Here is a 16,270-nt window from a genome sequence, read left to right as displayed (position 1 = left end):
TAGTAATTTTTCGAGGACACATTCCCATGTGTCACATACTGGCGCAAAAGGCACCTCTTTCTCCTCGGGTGTCTCATCAGAGGGGAACGCGATTTCTCCTTTAGAACACAAACATGCAAAATACTCACTCTGGTTAATTTTTCATTAGGTTTAGAGTGAAATACAAGTGTTGATGCAGACATGGCGCTCCAGGTCCATCAAAAACTGACAAGAAAGGGATTCCTAATGTGATGGTATGTGATGCGAAAGGAATCCTTCAACATTCTTCAGGCAGTTGAAATAACGGAATGAGAATAGGCTGCCATAAGCAGCTTTTCCTGAGAAATTTCCTGAGTAGTTCCTCACGAATTTTCTCCTGGATCCTGTCCTGTCGTCTCTTTCGACCACACATCACGGGCACTCCATCTATTGTCAGTGCCACAATTTGATCCCAAGGCAGGCCCATTTCATTTACGCATATCCACATACTGCTTCAAAGATCTCCTTTCCCGTAGTTGTGCAATGCATTGATCTTAACCCCAATAGTTCCTCTGTTACACAGAGATCTGAGTCCACTCCACGGATAAAAATCGACAGCTTCGCAGTATCAGAAGTGTAGTTGCTCTCTCGCTAACATATGCTCTGCCTCCCACCTGTACCGAAACCCCCTGTTTTCAAAGTCTACCTTTCGTTTACAATGTGAGGTGGCAGTTGACAACTGGTGACTCAGCAAGGCCAGCTGACAAGTGGGTGGTGCTCGCACTTGCCAACACTCAATTGACGCGCCAAAGCACTTGTAGCGCATTGTGGGACTTGTAGTTTTAATGGTGCTTGCAACATATCGGCTGGCCAGCTCTAATAGCAATTAAATATATATATATAAAAAATAGCAATTAAATGTTATCCTGTGGGCCAAAGATAATCCCACTGTGGGCTAGATTTGGCCCGTGGTCCTTGAGTTTGACATATGTGAACTAATATGTGAATCAAACAAGAGAGGTTTTCTTCCAAGCTTACAACTCTATAATTAACAATACTCCTCTGTACAATTCAAGCAGTCATATGTGGGGGAAGTAAGTGAGCTGTAATTGAAGTCTTGGTTCTCTGTATTATCTCCATAGCTCTTGAAAAACTTTTCTTTTTAAAAAAAATCAAAAAATGATTTTTACTTCAAGTTCCAAAAGTGTGTATGAGCACAGACGTTTGTCTGCAGTTAAACAGTCCAGGATCAGGCTGAGGCAAAACAAACATTACCTTGTGGAGACATAGACTGCTCTGCAGAATGTGCAGAACAGCAAATACATATGTGGCTATAGCAAGTGACTAATTAACACTCAACAAATTTGAGCTATTTTTGACATGTTGACCTTGAGTAGAGGGATGTCTGGTGTGCTTTGTTTATGTCTTCCAATTTGGTTTACACAGTCCAGGATAGGTGCAATTGAGTGTCTGAGTCCAGAGATACCAAAGCTGCTTTACATACCTCGTCTCTCAGTTAGTTTTGGAAATGGACTATTTGAAGTTGATTTAAACCTGCTTATTGCTTTGAATGGGATGGGTGTACTTGATTCCCATCTTCTTGCTCTGGTTGTTTCATTTTCAATGCATTATTGCGAACTCAAGTGGCATAGAGTATTTCATGAGTATCCTCCTATTATTCAGAGTTGTGCAAGAATTAATATATCAGGGTAACAGTACAGGGCAACATTAAAATTCATAATGCTATCTTCCTCGGCTATCTGCAGCGTGGATATGTTTAATGGTTAGATACCAAGTAAACATTCAGTTAACAAGAGTTATATTCTGGCTATTTAATCATAATAAAATAACATAATGGGAATACATGTGGAACATGTAATACCTCTTAAAAGTGAAGTCCATCATATCATTCACAATGTCATTGAATTATGAGTTACTGTTTTTTTTGTTTTGTTTTTATTTAACAGCTATTTTTCTAATTTTGGGGGGTTTTGGAAAGTAACACAACATTTATTTTATTCCGATAAAACATTTGTATTTTTATAGATATTTTAAATAGAAAATACATTAACTTAACATTTAATCAAGATAGCTGCAACTAAATGATGAAGAATGCGTACTGTAACAATAATGTAATCAAATGCTTCTCTGTGCCTGGCAAATGTGTACAGTATATATAAGGGATATTTGTAGAGAGTTTTGTTTTCTAAACCCTTGTAACATTTCTTGCAACGAATACTATCAACATAACAAAAGTGCAAATATGTTTTGGAATTCAGCCAGGCTATTCAGCTTAGAAATGAGTATGCCTGAAGTCTCTCCAGTGACCTCAGGTTTTATCTTACAGACCAGAATAATAGAGTCCTTTGAACTTTGACCACCAGTCACTTTGGCTAACCTCGATCCCTCATGATACTTCTAAAAGTCAAAGTATGCATTTCTGTTCCTCAAATTACTTAATACTAAGACTAAGTGAGGTGTAGCACTATACTGTTGCAAGAGTTAATCTGATGAGTACTTGTGTTTCATTGCATTATAACACTGGCCGATTAAGATGATTTAATTAGTGTGTGTGTTTTGGATGCATTGATTTAATAGAATAATAGATAATTCTCGTGTCTATATACTATCCAAAATGACAATCACAATGTCTTCAAGTTAGTTTGTGTTTACTCCAGTGTGGCATTTTCACCGTCACAATTTTGTTTCTCAGTTGAGCCTGGAGTCACTTAGTTGTGATTTAGTACCAACTGGGTAGTGAGTTGCCATTTACAACATAACAATTTAGCCTTTGTATATTTTTCTTGAAATTTTACCTGTTATGTACAAAATTTGAATGTGTTCAACAAGTGATTTGGGCCATTAATTCATTATTTAATTAATTAATTATTGTAGTAAATTATGCACTATATAGACTTCATACAATTACATCCTGCTTGCTATCAATTCAATAGAGTAATAAAGCACATATGCTTCAGTGCCTCCCTTTACAAACTCTTAAGCAATTTAAAATTATTTATACAGTCTGCATATGTACAATAGAGCCCTAATATTGCATCTTCTGACCTTCGAATTATCACAGTCACCATTGTAATATAGATTCTATTAATATGTGTCATTGAGAGACAAACTGTGTTGGGAAAGGGTTACTGTAGGAATGTGTGTGTGTGTGTGTGTGTGTGTGTGTGTGTGTGTGTGTGTGTGTGTGTGTGTGTGTGTGTGTGTGTGTGTGTGTGTGTATGTGTGTATGTGTGTGTGTGCGTGTGTGTGCGTGTGTGTGCGTGTGTGTGCGTGTGCGTGCGTGTGTGCATGCGTCCGTGTGTGTGTGTGGTGGCTCATATTAATCGTTGTAAAGAAGTCAAGATATGGGATATTTCAGGGAAACAGCTACACCAAGCCATATACTGAGTGAATCTGGTATGAAACATGTGATGGCATGGGCATGACTGTACTTACATGTCTGTATTTAACATGGGTCTATATATGACTGTATATGTCTGTGTGTGTTCATTCCAGCTCTAAGTTCAGCAGACCTGTGTGGTGCTCAAGAGTGCCCTTTGCTAATCCCTTCCCAGAATGGCTGTTGCCAGGCAGACAAATTACCCGGGGCGTTCATGGAAGTTAATTGGAAACACATTTAGAAACAGTTTATGTGGACCATTTGATAGTAACCAGGTTGCAAAGTGTTCAAATCATCTATTTTTTTACTGTTTCATGTGATTTCGAGTGTAGCTTTGATACGGTAGTAGATTTGATCCCTGCCATAAATGGTGGGATTTCAGAATATTTGAATCTGGCTCCATTAGTAGACCATTTGTTATAGAGGAAGTGATGGATTTTGCCAGTAAAACCATCACAACCTCAAGAATTGTGAAATATTTAGAATTCACAAAATGGGTTACTACAGGTAAGTAGAATGCTAATTACTGAGGGCAACTGACATTTGTTTAATCTGGGTTGAACACTCAGGTTAAAGTAATAAAAATTGTCAGCACTATACAGCTGTTGCTGTAAACACTCGTGTTTCAAGCCTTAATCCAAAAACATCAAGATCTTGTAATTCTCCAGCTGTTAGGAAATTTGTAAATTTGACTAATAATGACCAAATAACCAAAGCAGTTCACTTTAGCCATCACTTGACCTGGTTTAAGCCATTAGCAGTTTCCTTACAAACAGTATAACCTCAGGTTGTGAGTTCTATTACAGGCAGTGATGCGTATAGTTTATGTATGGCAGTTATACATGGTTTACTATGTTAGCCAAATGTTATTTACGGTGGTTAGCTGGTGGCTAGACCCATTAAATAAAGTAATTTACTAAATCAATGATAATTTTATTTTGTTTGACAAATTCACAAATGCATTGTTAACTTAATTTTGAAAGACGTTAATTACCAGCTCACATCTTCATTTGATCGATTCATTAACTCCCCATTGTTGTTTATTTTATCATCAACAAGAGTAAATTTCCATTATCTCAATTTTATTTATGGATGTATTTGACTCGGAACATCCGTGAAACCTGAGAATTATGTGATCAATTTTCGTCCGACCAAACAGGATGGTAGATAGAATGACCTTATTTATTACTTTTTACATCTACAATTGTGCATAGAGCATGTGATTATGTTTTCAAATGACGGTCTGGTAGCATTTGTCTTTTCCTAGATTGTAAATGACATTGGGGCTTTTTTGTGTGTGTATGTGTGAGGACAGCTGTTCTGTGTCCATCAGAAGCAGCAGTGTCCCAGTAGTGTCCTTTTGCAGTGGGGCTCTCTGCTTTCATACTTGCACGCTCTCTGCTTTGGTCCGCTCTTTCAACATCTAGGGCTTACTTACTGTATTACAGCAGTGTTCACTTGTTTTTTTCAAGATGTTTACACTAAAGTTTACAAACATAAACTAAATTAGATCAGCAACACAACTGAATGAATCATTTACTGAGATTATTTTCCAATTTCATGCTCTGAACTGCCTTCCTCCCAAAATACCTATTTCCATCTTAATTGAAAAATGGACTATGTTTCATGTAATTGAAAAATTATGATAATTCCTCTTCATAGCAGAACCTAAACTTTATATTTGCTTTAGCTGTTTAGTTTCGATTTGCAACAATGTGGGATACAGGCTCAGTTACAAATAGTCTACAAGCAATGACGTGATGTGTTTATGTGACTGCAGCGATCCCATTTATGTTTTCTGAGTATTAGCATCATAAGTGAAGTATTCCAGCTATCTAGAGTAGCAAAAGAAGTCTTAACCCCTAAATACATCTTTGTCTATTGGTTAAAAAAAAAGAATGATAACCCAGCTTTATTGAAAACCTTCCTATCAAAAACCAAATACATAATTTTGAACATAAGTGCTATATATAATAAAGGTAAAAATCAATATTCCTCAGTGTTGACTCACTGTGTAGACTTTGAAAAGTGTTAATGTTGTATAACTAATAGCTCCATATCGTTGATAGACAATATCTGGAATACATGGAATGTGGTTAAGTGTGGGAAGAAATGTTATAGGCTTTTGCGCTGTGGAATGATAGCAATAATAACTTTTATTTAAAAAAAAAAAAATCAATGTGTTGTTGAGTGTTTACATTTTTTGAGAATGAGAAAGAAATTGTTTTCAGTACCTTTGGATTTGGCTTTCAGTGATTGTTTGTTCCTGAGAAAGACAGAATTTATGTTTGTTTTATCCTGCATCCCCGGATCCAAACTTTTTCAATCTTTTAAATGTGCTGGTTGGTATGTCTCCCTTCCCCCTGGGAATGGCTCAGATCTGACAACAACGAGAGCTACACCCCATACAGGAAACCCATCCCACTAAGACAACTAGTAGACCATAATATATGGGTTAGGGGTGTGTTCATGCCATCAGTATCTTAGCACTTAATAAGAGTAAGGCATGTTAAAAGGGTTATTGTCATACATAGAACAAGGGAAAGTTTTGGCTGACTGTGATATTTAGCCATATTTAATCAAGCCACAGTCAAGGGGCAACAACGCAATGGTTGACGAGCAAGAGGAAACATTGTATTACTGTGAAGTTGGAACAAGAATCAGAACATCATGAAGATGATCTTTGTCTGTGAACCACATTTCAACTGTTTTCACTTTACCCAGTCCTGACAGCCCCTTGCACAATATCAATAAGACAATTTTAACATCATTTTCAAACAAAACAACAGAAAACAAACTGCAAGAAGAAAAAAAAGGTAAAAATTGAACCCCAACTCCCTTTAAACTTACTTAACCACACAAACACACATACATACACTTGCATTTGTAATTTTTCAATGATTGATTATCATAAAAATATGCTAGTTTTAACTTGATAGTCAGCTAGAATGATATAGAACTGTCTGATGCTCACATATTCAGTACATGGAGTGAAAACTTAATTTTCCAGATATACTTTAAACTGAATCAACCAATTTGAAAGAAATGCTCCATCTTTAAGATGTAAACCCTCATGTATTTATCAGTTATTTTACAGTAGGAGTCTTCTTAATCATATCTATAAATACTTTAAGTGGTCTTTCAAAATCTTTCAATTTTTCACAAATAGGTGTTTGTGAAGCTCAATTCTTTCTGTACTTGCTGTTCTATACTGATTGTACACAATTATAAAGTACTCATACTTATTCAAGGAATTTATACTCACTTATAATGGTAAAAGGTCCCAACTTATAAAGTGCTCATACACCTGGTGGTTTCAAAATATTTTACAATAGATAGCATTCACACACCAAAGGCACCAAGGCTGCCATGCAGTGTTCTTGCCAGGCCATTAGGAGCAACTTGAGGTTCAGTGTCTTGCCCAAGGACTCATGCATGTTCACAGGAGGGACCGGGGATCAAACTGCCAGTTTTCTGATTGGAGGGATGCCATCAACTGAGCCACAGGCGGCCAGTCATTATAGCCTCCTATATTGTGCCATGATGGTATTAAAAGAAATGAAATTAAAAGAGCCTGCATGCTGGTCTACTCAAAAACATGAACACATCAGTGGTTGGGATAAGTGCTTCTTTTCATGTCAGCTTGAGTCTACTCCATTAAGAATGTGAACTTAAAATGAGGAGGTTTTTTGCTAAGGTCAAAATGCTCAGTCTTGTAAAACCATCCTGACATATTATGTCTGTCCATATTTTTTTTCCTCTTTTTTACAGTGTTGCCTCCCCCCCTCAGATTTCTCCATATTTTTATACTCTGTAAAACTTCAATTCTATCTGTCTTGCCCTCATTTTGTCTGGATCTGGCCTCTCATCCTCTCATTGTCTGCTTATGTTTCTCTGTGGTATTTGTCGTATTTAGTATTTTCTTCTTGGATTTCTCCTTTTTCTAGAGGACATACCTGGTGAAGCTGTTATAAAGGGTTAAAGCTATGATATATTAGTCTTAAATATGAAATATTGTGTGTTGTGTGCAAAATAAATTGAAGACGAAATGTTTTGAGTATTGGTTTAAGTTATTTTACTTCTTTTGTTGTTTTCTGATTTGTTTTTGTTGAATTTTGTGTTCTCTCTACTGGTAATGTTTCAGTGTATATTCTGATTTTGGGATGCTACTTTTGTATTTTGAATGGTTTTAACATCTTTGTTTCCCCCACTGTGGGGTCGCCACAGTGATCAACCTTCTCTGGGCTTCCTGGCTGGCAGTACCAACCATTTAACATATTAACTTATTGGTCACTTCACTGTTTTGCTGATTCTCCTTTTTATGTCAACAGCCCACACACAAAATAAGATATCTTACCAAATTCTGCATTTATCAGGGAGTGATATTTCATGGTTGCCAGCCAACACCAGTGTTCAAAATTCAAGATTTGAAATTATTGTTTCAAGTGACACTTTTGAACATGATATATTCCATAGGTCAACAGCTATGTACTGGATGGAAAAAAAATTAACTTGATTCATCCTGCCAAAAAACTCCTTCTGTCGTGCCCTGGATATGTATGCGATGGGGATTCTTGCAGGCCATTACACCCTGCTAGTTCTGGACTACCCTGTCAAGAACTAAGCCCCTGTCTTGATCTGGTGTCCTGTCATCCATCGTTTTCACCTAGGTTTGTCTCATTTTTGTTTGATGTGTTTTATTTTGTGACCCTGAATTTTTTCAGTCACTTGTTATTTATAAGCGTATTTGCTCATTCAGTATTTTGAAAACGTATTAAATATCGCTCCCTAATTGTCATGTAAGTGTCAAGTATTATAAGTGTTACAAGAATAATAGAATGTGTGTCAAGTAATATAATCTGATGTTGTGTGCTTGTTGCAAATACTTTGTTGTCCTTATTTTTGTAGGATTTATCGTGCATGTGGACAACGGAGCTCAGTGTGCTCTTTGCTAACTGGTGCCCTACTAGAGGCCACAACTGCTCTGGGTGCACGATCTGCTCTTTATCCTGTTGGCCAGACCTATAACAGCCACACCGTTCTAAAAGGTGGGTATCATCCTGTTCAATTTTTAAGGGTGCTTCTTTATGGCGAAGCAACGTTAGAATATGAAACTAAATCATTAGTCCTTTTTGGCTGTTGAACATAAAGCTGACATGCAGAAATGGGGAAAAAATTATGAGGTTGGAAATGTTTCTCAGCACATGGTTCTAGCTGTAGTTGACTAAGGATCGATTGCATGAAAATAAACAGATTTATACACATAAGGTGTTTTACTTGTAATTTTGCTTAATGCCTATTAAGTTGTATGTAATTTTTACACACATGTTCATATCCAGCAGAGGCTTAAAAGTGGATGTCTATTGTAGCAGGGACTAAGGGCAGACAGCCTCTATCTGTTTGATTCTGAGAAGGAAAGTTTCTATTCCCCTGTGGTTAACTGCTCCCAAATTGTTTCTTCCTCTCTCCTTTTTTCCCACATGGTGCATTATCCACAGTGGGTTCTGGTCGGTAGGAAGGTTTATATCAGTGATTGCCCTTTTCTTCTTTCTTTACTCTATTTCTATTGTTGTTTCTGTCCTTTGAAATGGCACAAAAACACAGGAAAATAGAGATACTCAAACACCCAGCAAAAGACTACTCCTTTCAAACAACCTTGTATTGCTTCTTTGAAAAAGCTCCCACATACACATCAGTGGAAGATCTCAGTTATCCAGGTCATGGTTATTTCTTGTCAAAATCCTCTTCTTGTGGCAACTGGACTTGATTTTCTGAAAATTTTCTTTACAGTTTTATACAAGCTAAGATATGTTGAGATATTTTATTATTGTTTTATGTAGCTACTACAAACATTGATCAAGTAGGACAATAACATCTTGGTAACCAGGGATCCCTCAAAGAAGTGGCCATGAGAAGAAAATTTTGACAAGAATTTCTCATATATGGTATATAAATATGTTCTAAATATGTCACAGAGCAGACTTCTTTTGGTAGCTCTATCCTATGTAAAAACTCAATTTGTAGAGCTTATATCCAAAGTAGTGCCAGGAATTCAGGAATTTACAAATTTCAATCAAGTTCATTTTCAGTGCCTGTTTCTAGTTCTCAGTTACTCTCCATATGACTTTCAGTCAGTTGATTCACAGGTCAGTTCCTGAGCTGGTAACCGTCTGGCCAGCTTGTCAACAATGATGTTATGTATGATTTAAATGTAAGCTGATTCTGACATTAATTTCCACTGGTAAGGTGCCAGGGAACAGGTGTCTCTGACAAGATTATGGAGTCAGGCACACAGACTGACAAATACACGAAAGTCGACATATACACTTAAAATCATACATAATTTCAGTGACTTTCTTTGTTGATTATCATTGAAACAACAAAATGTGCATTTTGGAGTGTCAACCTTATAGATTGTAACACATCCAAATGTACATTCATAATCACATGAACACATCTTGTGCATATCTTCAACATGACACTGTGTTCTGTTTTACACAAAGCTTAGCTTGGACTTCCTGCCAAGATGAGGGCATATTCTCTCTCTCTCTCTCTCTCTCTCTCTCTCTCTCTCTCTCTCTCTCTCTCTCTCTCTCTCTCTCTCTCTCTCTCTCTCTCGCCCTCTCTGTGCCACTGTTTAGTTTCTTGAAGGGTTTGTTTTTTGGTATGAGGGTTATATTTTCTTTCCATTTGTTTATTTTTGGTCTGAAGTATTCAAAGGACTACAAGAGGGTATCCGTTATGTTAAACCTTTTGTCTGGATCACTCTTTCACTGCCATTAAGTTAAACCAAGTATTTTAACATGTTCCCTGGACTGTATAGTCAAATCTCAGCATTTAAATAAACTCTAACTCTTGCTCTCTCTAAATCTCTCTTTTTCTCTCTCACCCCGTCCTCTCTCTGGCTCACTCGAGCTCAACTTCACAAGTTAAAGGCAAACAGATATTGAAGAAAGAAATCCCCAGTGAGACTTGTTTGTTATGTTTTTAGCCCTTGCATTAAATTGTTCATCAGCAGCACAATAGTTCTTTCATTTGAATGATTTGGCATTGATTGTTTAGAAAATGTATCTGTCTGTAGCCCCATGTAGAGGATAGCCTTATAGCACTTCCTCCTCTCCTTTCCGCTTTTCCCTTCAGGGGTTGCCACAGCGAATCAACCTTCTCCATCTAACCCTCGAACCTGTCTTTTCGCCTCTTTTCCACACTCTCCGATGCTCTGGACTGTTGACACCAAGTACCTGAAATCCTCCAACTTCTTGCTCTCCACTCCCTGTAGCCTGATCGCTCCACCCGGATTCCTCTCATTCACACACATATACTCTGTCTTGCTGTGGCTAACTTTCATTCCTCTCCTTTCCAGAGCATACCTCCATCTCTCTAGATTTTCCTCTACCTGTTGTCTGCTCTCACTACAGATCACAATGTCATCCGCAAACATCATGGTCCATGGGGATTCCTATCTCACCTCATCTGTCAGCCTGTCCATCACCACTTTAAACAAGAAGGGGTTCAGAGCTGATGGAGCCCCACCTCCACCTTGAACTTTTCTGTTACCCCTACAGCACACCGCACCACTGTCTCACAGCTAGCATACATGTCCTGCATCAGTCTAACATACTTCTCTGCCACTCCAGACTTCCTCATACAATACCAGAGCTCCTCTCTTGGCATCCTGTCACATGCTTTTTTCTATGTCTACAAAAACACAATGCAGCTCCCTCTGGCCTTCTCTGTACTTTTCTATTAGCATTCTCAACGCAAATACTGCATCTGTAGTACTCTTCCTAGGCATGAAGCCATACTCCTGTTCACAAATGCCAACTTCTGCTCTCAGTCTAGTTTCCACTACTCTTTCCTATAACTTCGTTGTATGGCTCATCAACTTTATCCCTCTATAGTTGCCACAATTCTGCACATCCCCTTTAATTCGGCACATCCCCTTTATTCTTAAAAATAGGCACCATCACACTGTGTCTCCATTCTTCAGGCATCTTCTCACTCTCTAAGATCCTGTTGAATAATGTAGTCAGAAAATCTACCGCTGCCTCTCCTAGACACTTCCACACCTCCACAGGTATATGATCAGGACCAACTGCTTTTCCACTCTTCATCCTCTTCAATGCCTTCCTCACTTCACTTTTACTAATTTGTGCTACTTTGTGGTCTAGAATAGTCACCTCATCTACCCTTGCCTCTCTTTCATTTTCCACATTCATCAGCTCTTCAAAGTACTCTTTCCATCTTCCCATTACTCTCCGAGCATCTGTCAATACATTTCCCTCTCTATCCTTAATCAACTGGATCTGTTGTACATCCTTTTCATCTTTATCTCTCTGTTTCGCCAACCTGTATAGATCATTCTCACCCTCCTTACTATCCAATTGAGCATATAAGTCATTGTATGCTCTTTGTTTTGCCTTTGCTACCTCTATCTTTACCTTTCGCCGCATCTCCCTGAACTTCTGTCTGTTCTCTTCAGTCCTCCCACTTCTTCTTTCTGTGTATATACTCCTGCACTTCCTTATTTCACCACCAAGTCTTCTTATCTACTTTCCTTCCAGATGGAAGCTCACCCTGACCACCCAGGCCCTTTCTCAACTCCTCCCTGAAAACCATGCAACACTCCTCCCTTTTCAGCTTCCACCACTTTGTCCTCTGCTCTGCCGTTGTCCTCTTCATCTTCCTTGTCACCAGTCATCCTACAAACCACCATCCTATGCTGTCTGGCTACACTCTCACCTACAACTACTTTGCAGTCACTGATCTCTTTCAAGTTACCTCATCTATACAAGAATAAGAATAAGAATAAGAATAAGAATAAGAATAAGAATAAGAATAAGAATAAGAATAAGAATAAGAATAAGAATAAGAATAAGAACAACTTTATTAATCCCGAAGGAAATTGCTTCCAAGATGTAGTCTACCTGCGTGCTCCTATCTCCGCTCTTATAAGTTACCCTATGTTCCTGTTTTTTCTGGAAAAAGGTGTTCACGACAGCCATTTCCATCCTTTTTGCAAAATCTACCACCATCTGTCCCTCTGCATTCCTATTCTGGATACCAAATCTGCCCATCACTTCTTCATCCCCTCTATTGCCTTCACCAACATGTCCATTGAAATCTGCACCAATTACCACTCTCTCATCTCTGGGAATATTCTGCATCACTTCATCTAACTCATTCCAGAACTTTCCCTTCTCTTCAGATTCACATCCCACCTGCGGGGCATAAACACTAACAACGCTGAGCATCACACCTTCAATTACCAATATCAGACTCATAAGTCTATCTGACATTCTTTTCACGTCTAGGACGTTCCTTACAAACTTCTCCTTCAAGATAACTCCTACTCCATTTCTCTTCTTGTCAGTACCATAATAGTACAACTTAAAGCCTGCTCCTAAGCTTCTAGCCTTACTACCTTTCCACCTGGTCTCCTGGACACACAGTATATCTACCTTCCTTCCCTGCATCATGTCGACCAACTCTACCTTTTCCTGTCATAGTCCCAATATTCAAAGTCTCTACTCTCAGTCCCAGGCTCTTTCCTTTCCTCCTCTCTCTCTGCTGCCGAACACGCACTCCTCCTCTTCTTCTTTGACCTATAGTAGCTCAGTGTCCATTGGTTTCTGTGTAGGTCATCAGTACCAGTTGCGGTTGTTATTAACCTGGCCCGCGACCGATCCGGTTTGATCTGGTTATTATGATTGATTCACATATTTAAAAGTTTTATGGCAGTTGCCCTTCCTGACGCAACCCACTGAAGTAATTTGGGCTTGGGAACGGCTTAGGGAGACACTGGCCTGTTCGCTACCTGAGACTAACTCATGGAGACACCGGGCAATGCCGCCCTGAGGTCTTCATTGATGATTTTTCAGATGACATTGCTTAATTTATATATTCTTAAAGATCAACAAATAAATGTCATGATATTTATTTAGTTATTTCCTTTTAAATCTCGAATATGACACCTTTTACAACTTTGTCTCTGGAGCTGGGTTAAGGTTTTTACACTTAAATCCTCGGGATTGAAAAGATCTGAAGAATGAAGTATACCGGCAATTTCTGCTGGCAAGTAGTGTTGTGCATAGATTTTTCGTGAAAATATTAACATTAAAAATATTAACATGGACACAAAGTGGTGGACACTAAAATGGTGGAAACAAAATCCACAACAGTAGAACAAGAGAGACTTCAAATCATAGCTTAACATTTAGTAGTTAGAAGCTGTTGGTTTTTTTTTTACGTTTTGTGGGCCTTGTCTTTTGAAACATGAAGTGCTTATGCTTGTTCAGTAAATGTCATCTCAAAAATTGTTAATGAATGTGACTAGTTTTCACCAAAGTTGTGAATGTGTATTTGTGTTTGCGTATGTGTGTGTGTATGTGCCTGGTTTCAGTATGTTTCTGTGTGTGAGCCAGAGAGAGATCGAGAGATCTTGGTTTTACTAACATTTCTGAAAATTTCCGAAAATACGACCCTGTTATGTATTTAAGAGTCTAACTGTCCAGACCATACCTAGTGTGTATAACATAATACATTGTGGGTCTAAATTTGGCTGTACAATGCCTTTCACCATTTTAAGGTTTTGTCAGATGAGATTTTCAGGAAAAAAAAAGTCAATTGAAGTGTCACACTGTCAAACTGTAAAAACATTTGCTTTTGAGGTTAAAAGAACACTCAGCTGAAGGTCATGGAGATTTCATGGTGAGGCTTATTTGAGTCTTTTCTTAAGCCCATTTCCTGTGTAAAATAATTTACTGTTCTGCTGAAAAGGGAGTAGGTAGTTCAGTAATGAGCTTCCATCATTCTAGTTCAATATTAATTTTTTTGCCTTCCTTCTTGTTTTTCTGTCTTCTTTTCGGTCATGATTGTACATTGTGTTGCCTGCCATTTAAACCTCATTGGCAGTAAATTTTGTGGGGAATCATAGTGAGGGGAAGTCTCAAGGATTACACATTGTTTACAGAACCATAGAATTGCTAAAAATACTCATGTGAAAGAATAATTTTCGCATTTCACTTGTGACGACTAAAAATGGTTTTATATTTATAATACTGTAAACTTTAACCACAATAACTTTAACCTCCAAATGTGTTTTTGTTTCGTGGCACCACTTTAAAATAAAATTGTAGTCATTTGTATTCTTCCTAGAATTTTATCAAAAATGCAGCCTCAGGGCAGCATCAAAAGTGGAAACCAATTTAACTCAAACCGTTGTGTTTCATATAAATTAAACCTTTGTTTTTTTTTACATAAAATTGAATTATTTTCAATAGGCTCAATTAGTTTTTTATTAATTTATTTTTTTTATTTTTTTATTATTTGTCATCTATATGTTTGCCCATCTGTTTGCATATGCTGTGGAATGGTCTAGAATGTGTAACACTTGCACATGGCTGTGAACTACGCATGTCAGGGAGGAGTGGTTGAGAAGGAGAATGAGAGAGAGGAGGGGTGCAAGCTGGCAAAGGAAAGAGCATGTCTAGAGTGTTTGCTGATGAGGCAAAGGGACAAGGGGAAGATGTATGAGTGAATAAAACAAAGTGAAAGAAGGAGATGAAATGCAAGTAGGAGAGAGTTCAAGGTGAAAATGCAGTAGGAAAGAAACTAGATCTATTGCCAAGTGGCAGAGAGAGAGAGAGAGAGAGAGAGAGAGAGAGAGAGAGAGAGAGAGAGAGAGAGAGAGAGAGAGAGAGAGAGAGAGAGAGAGAGAGAGAGAGAGAGAGAGAGAGAGAGAGAGAGAGAGAGCAGCTGCAGGAGAAACGGGACCTGGGGTACAAATGTGGATAAGTGTACCTTGGTCACCTCGTCACTGAACTGTCAGTGTGGGAGGGAGAGTGGTTAGCTGTATCTAGAAATCATGAAGCACTCTCCCAGGGACTTCGATTTCATCAGTGAGTAGATGAAATGTGAGTTACAGTGTACATGCATGTTTTATTTCAATATCGATCTGGTGTGTTGTCCCTGTTTGTGGACGCTCTTATCAACTGTTGTACCAAGCACTTTGAATGGATTTAATTTATAAAACAAACATAGATTATATTGACAATATTTGTAAATAAAATGTAATTAGCGTTGCAAGCCTGGTTTCATTACTCTTTCTTTTTTTTTGTTGACATTGAACACAGAAACCATGGCATATTGTAGATGATCTAAACTGCTTGTACATGGAATATTAAACTCTGATTCCTGTTCTGCTATGTCATCTACTTTGTGCCAAATGTAGTCTTGGTATATATTTTTGGTCTCTTTGAAAGGGTTTTTGTGTGTGTTGGGTTTGTTCCAATCTGTTGGAATCTCATTTTGTCTACTAACTATCAAAGTTTTATTCGATACTCAGAGAGAATGTACTTGTTTTTTTGCAAAAGGAAGGCAGCCAGTGAGTTTACAAACCCAGGCTATTAATTTATGAGAATCAATATGTGTTTAGATAAAGTTGATAAACTGAAGGAAACAAAAGAAAAAAAATGTGTCAACAAATAGAAAAATAAAAAAACAAATGAATGGACAAATAAATACAGTGCATATCCTGAATCAGGCTTAGAAAGCAGTTTTTTTTTTAAATCTATAAGTTTGTCTTTGCATGCAGCTTCCTTTGTAAGTTCAAAAGATTCTTTTTGAGTGGTTCCCAGTAATGCAGCACCTGCTTAGGTGCCCGACATTCTCTAGTGGGAAAGTTGTCATCAGCCCTAATGTGTGTGAGAGAGGTGTTCACATGTATTTATACTTTTGGCTGGCCAAGACAGATGGCACAACCTAAGATAAAGTTTCTCTTCTTTGTCGCTGGATTCTGAAGGTAGTCTCACTGAGCAATCGCCAAGACCCTTCTGAACATACAACCCTTGACTCTGTCACTGGTTAATATGGAATGACTCACATTCCCGGATATCTGACTGAAAAGACTTC

The 16,270-nt window shown here is 38.0% G+C and overlaps 1 protein-coding gene across 6 annotated transcripts in view; it reads left to right on the top strand.

Moving 5' to 3' along the window:
* plce1 (phospholipase C, epsilon 1) overlaps positions 1-16,270 on the top strand; it is a 79,061-nt gene that overhangs the window by 26,116 nt on the left and 36,675 nt on the right. For 3 of the 6 annotated variants that reach the window (XM_086139893.1, XM_086139894.1, XM_086139895.1), the window contains 2 exons: positions 7,835-8,028; positions 8,267-8,406. In XM_086139893.1, the coding sequence (XP_085996019.1) occupies positions 7,835-8,028; positions 8,267-8,406 (334 nt within the window). Of the gene's footprint in view, positions 1-7,834; positions 8,029-8,266; positions 8,407-14,684; positions 15,274-16,270 lie in introns of those variants that run through there. The other 3 variants (XM_086139898.1, XM_086139896.1, XM_086139897.1) reach the window with 3 other exon arrangements.

The sequence above is a fragment of the Fistularia commersonii genome, chromosome 32 (genome assembly GCF_037954325.1).
Source record: "Fistularia commersonii isolate RoL2024-O1a breed Wild chromosome 32, RoL_Fcom_v1.0, whole genome shotgun sequence".
Classification (NCBI taxonomy): Eukaryota; Metazoa; Chordata; class Actinopteri; order Syngnathiformes; family Fistulariidae; genus Fistularia; species Fistularia commersonii.
Note: the sequence above shows the minus strand (reverse complement) of the source record. Positions and strands in the feature narration are given on the sequence as shown.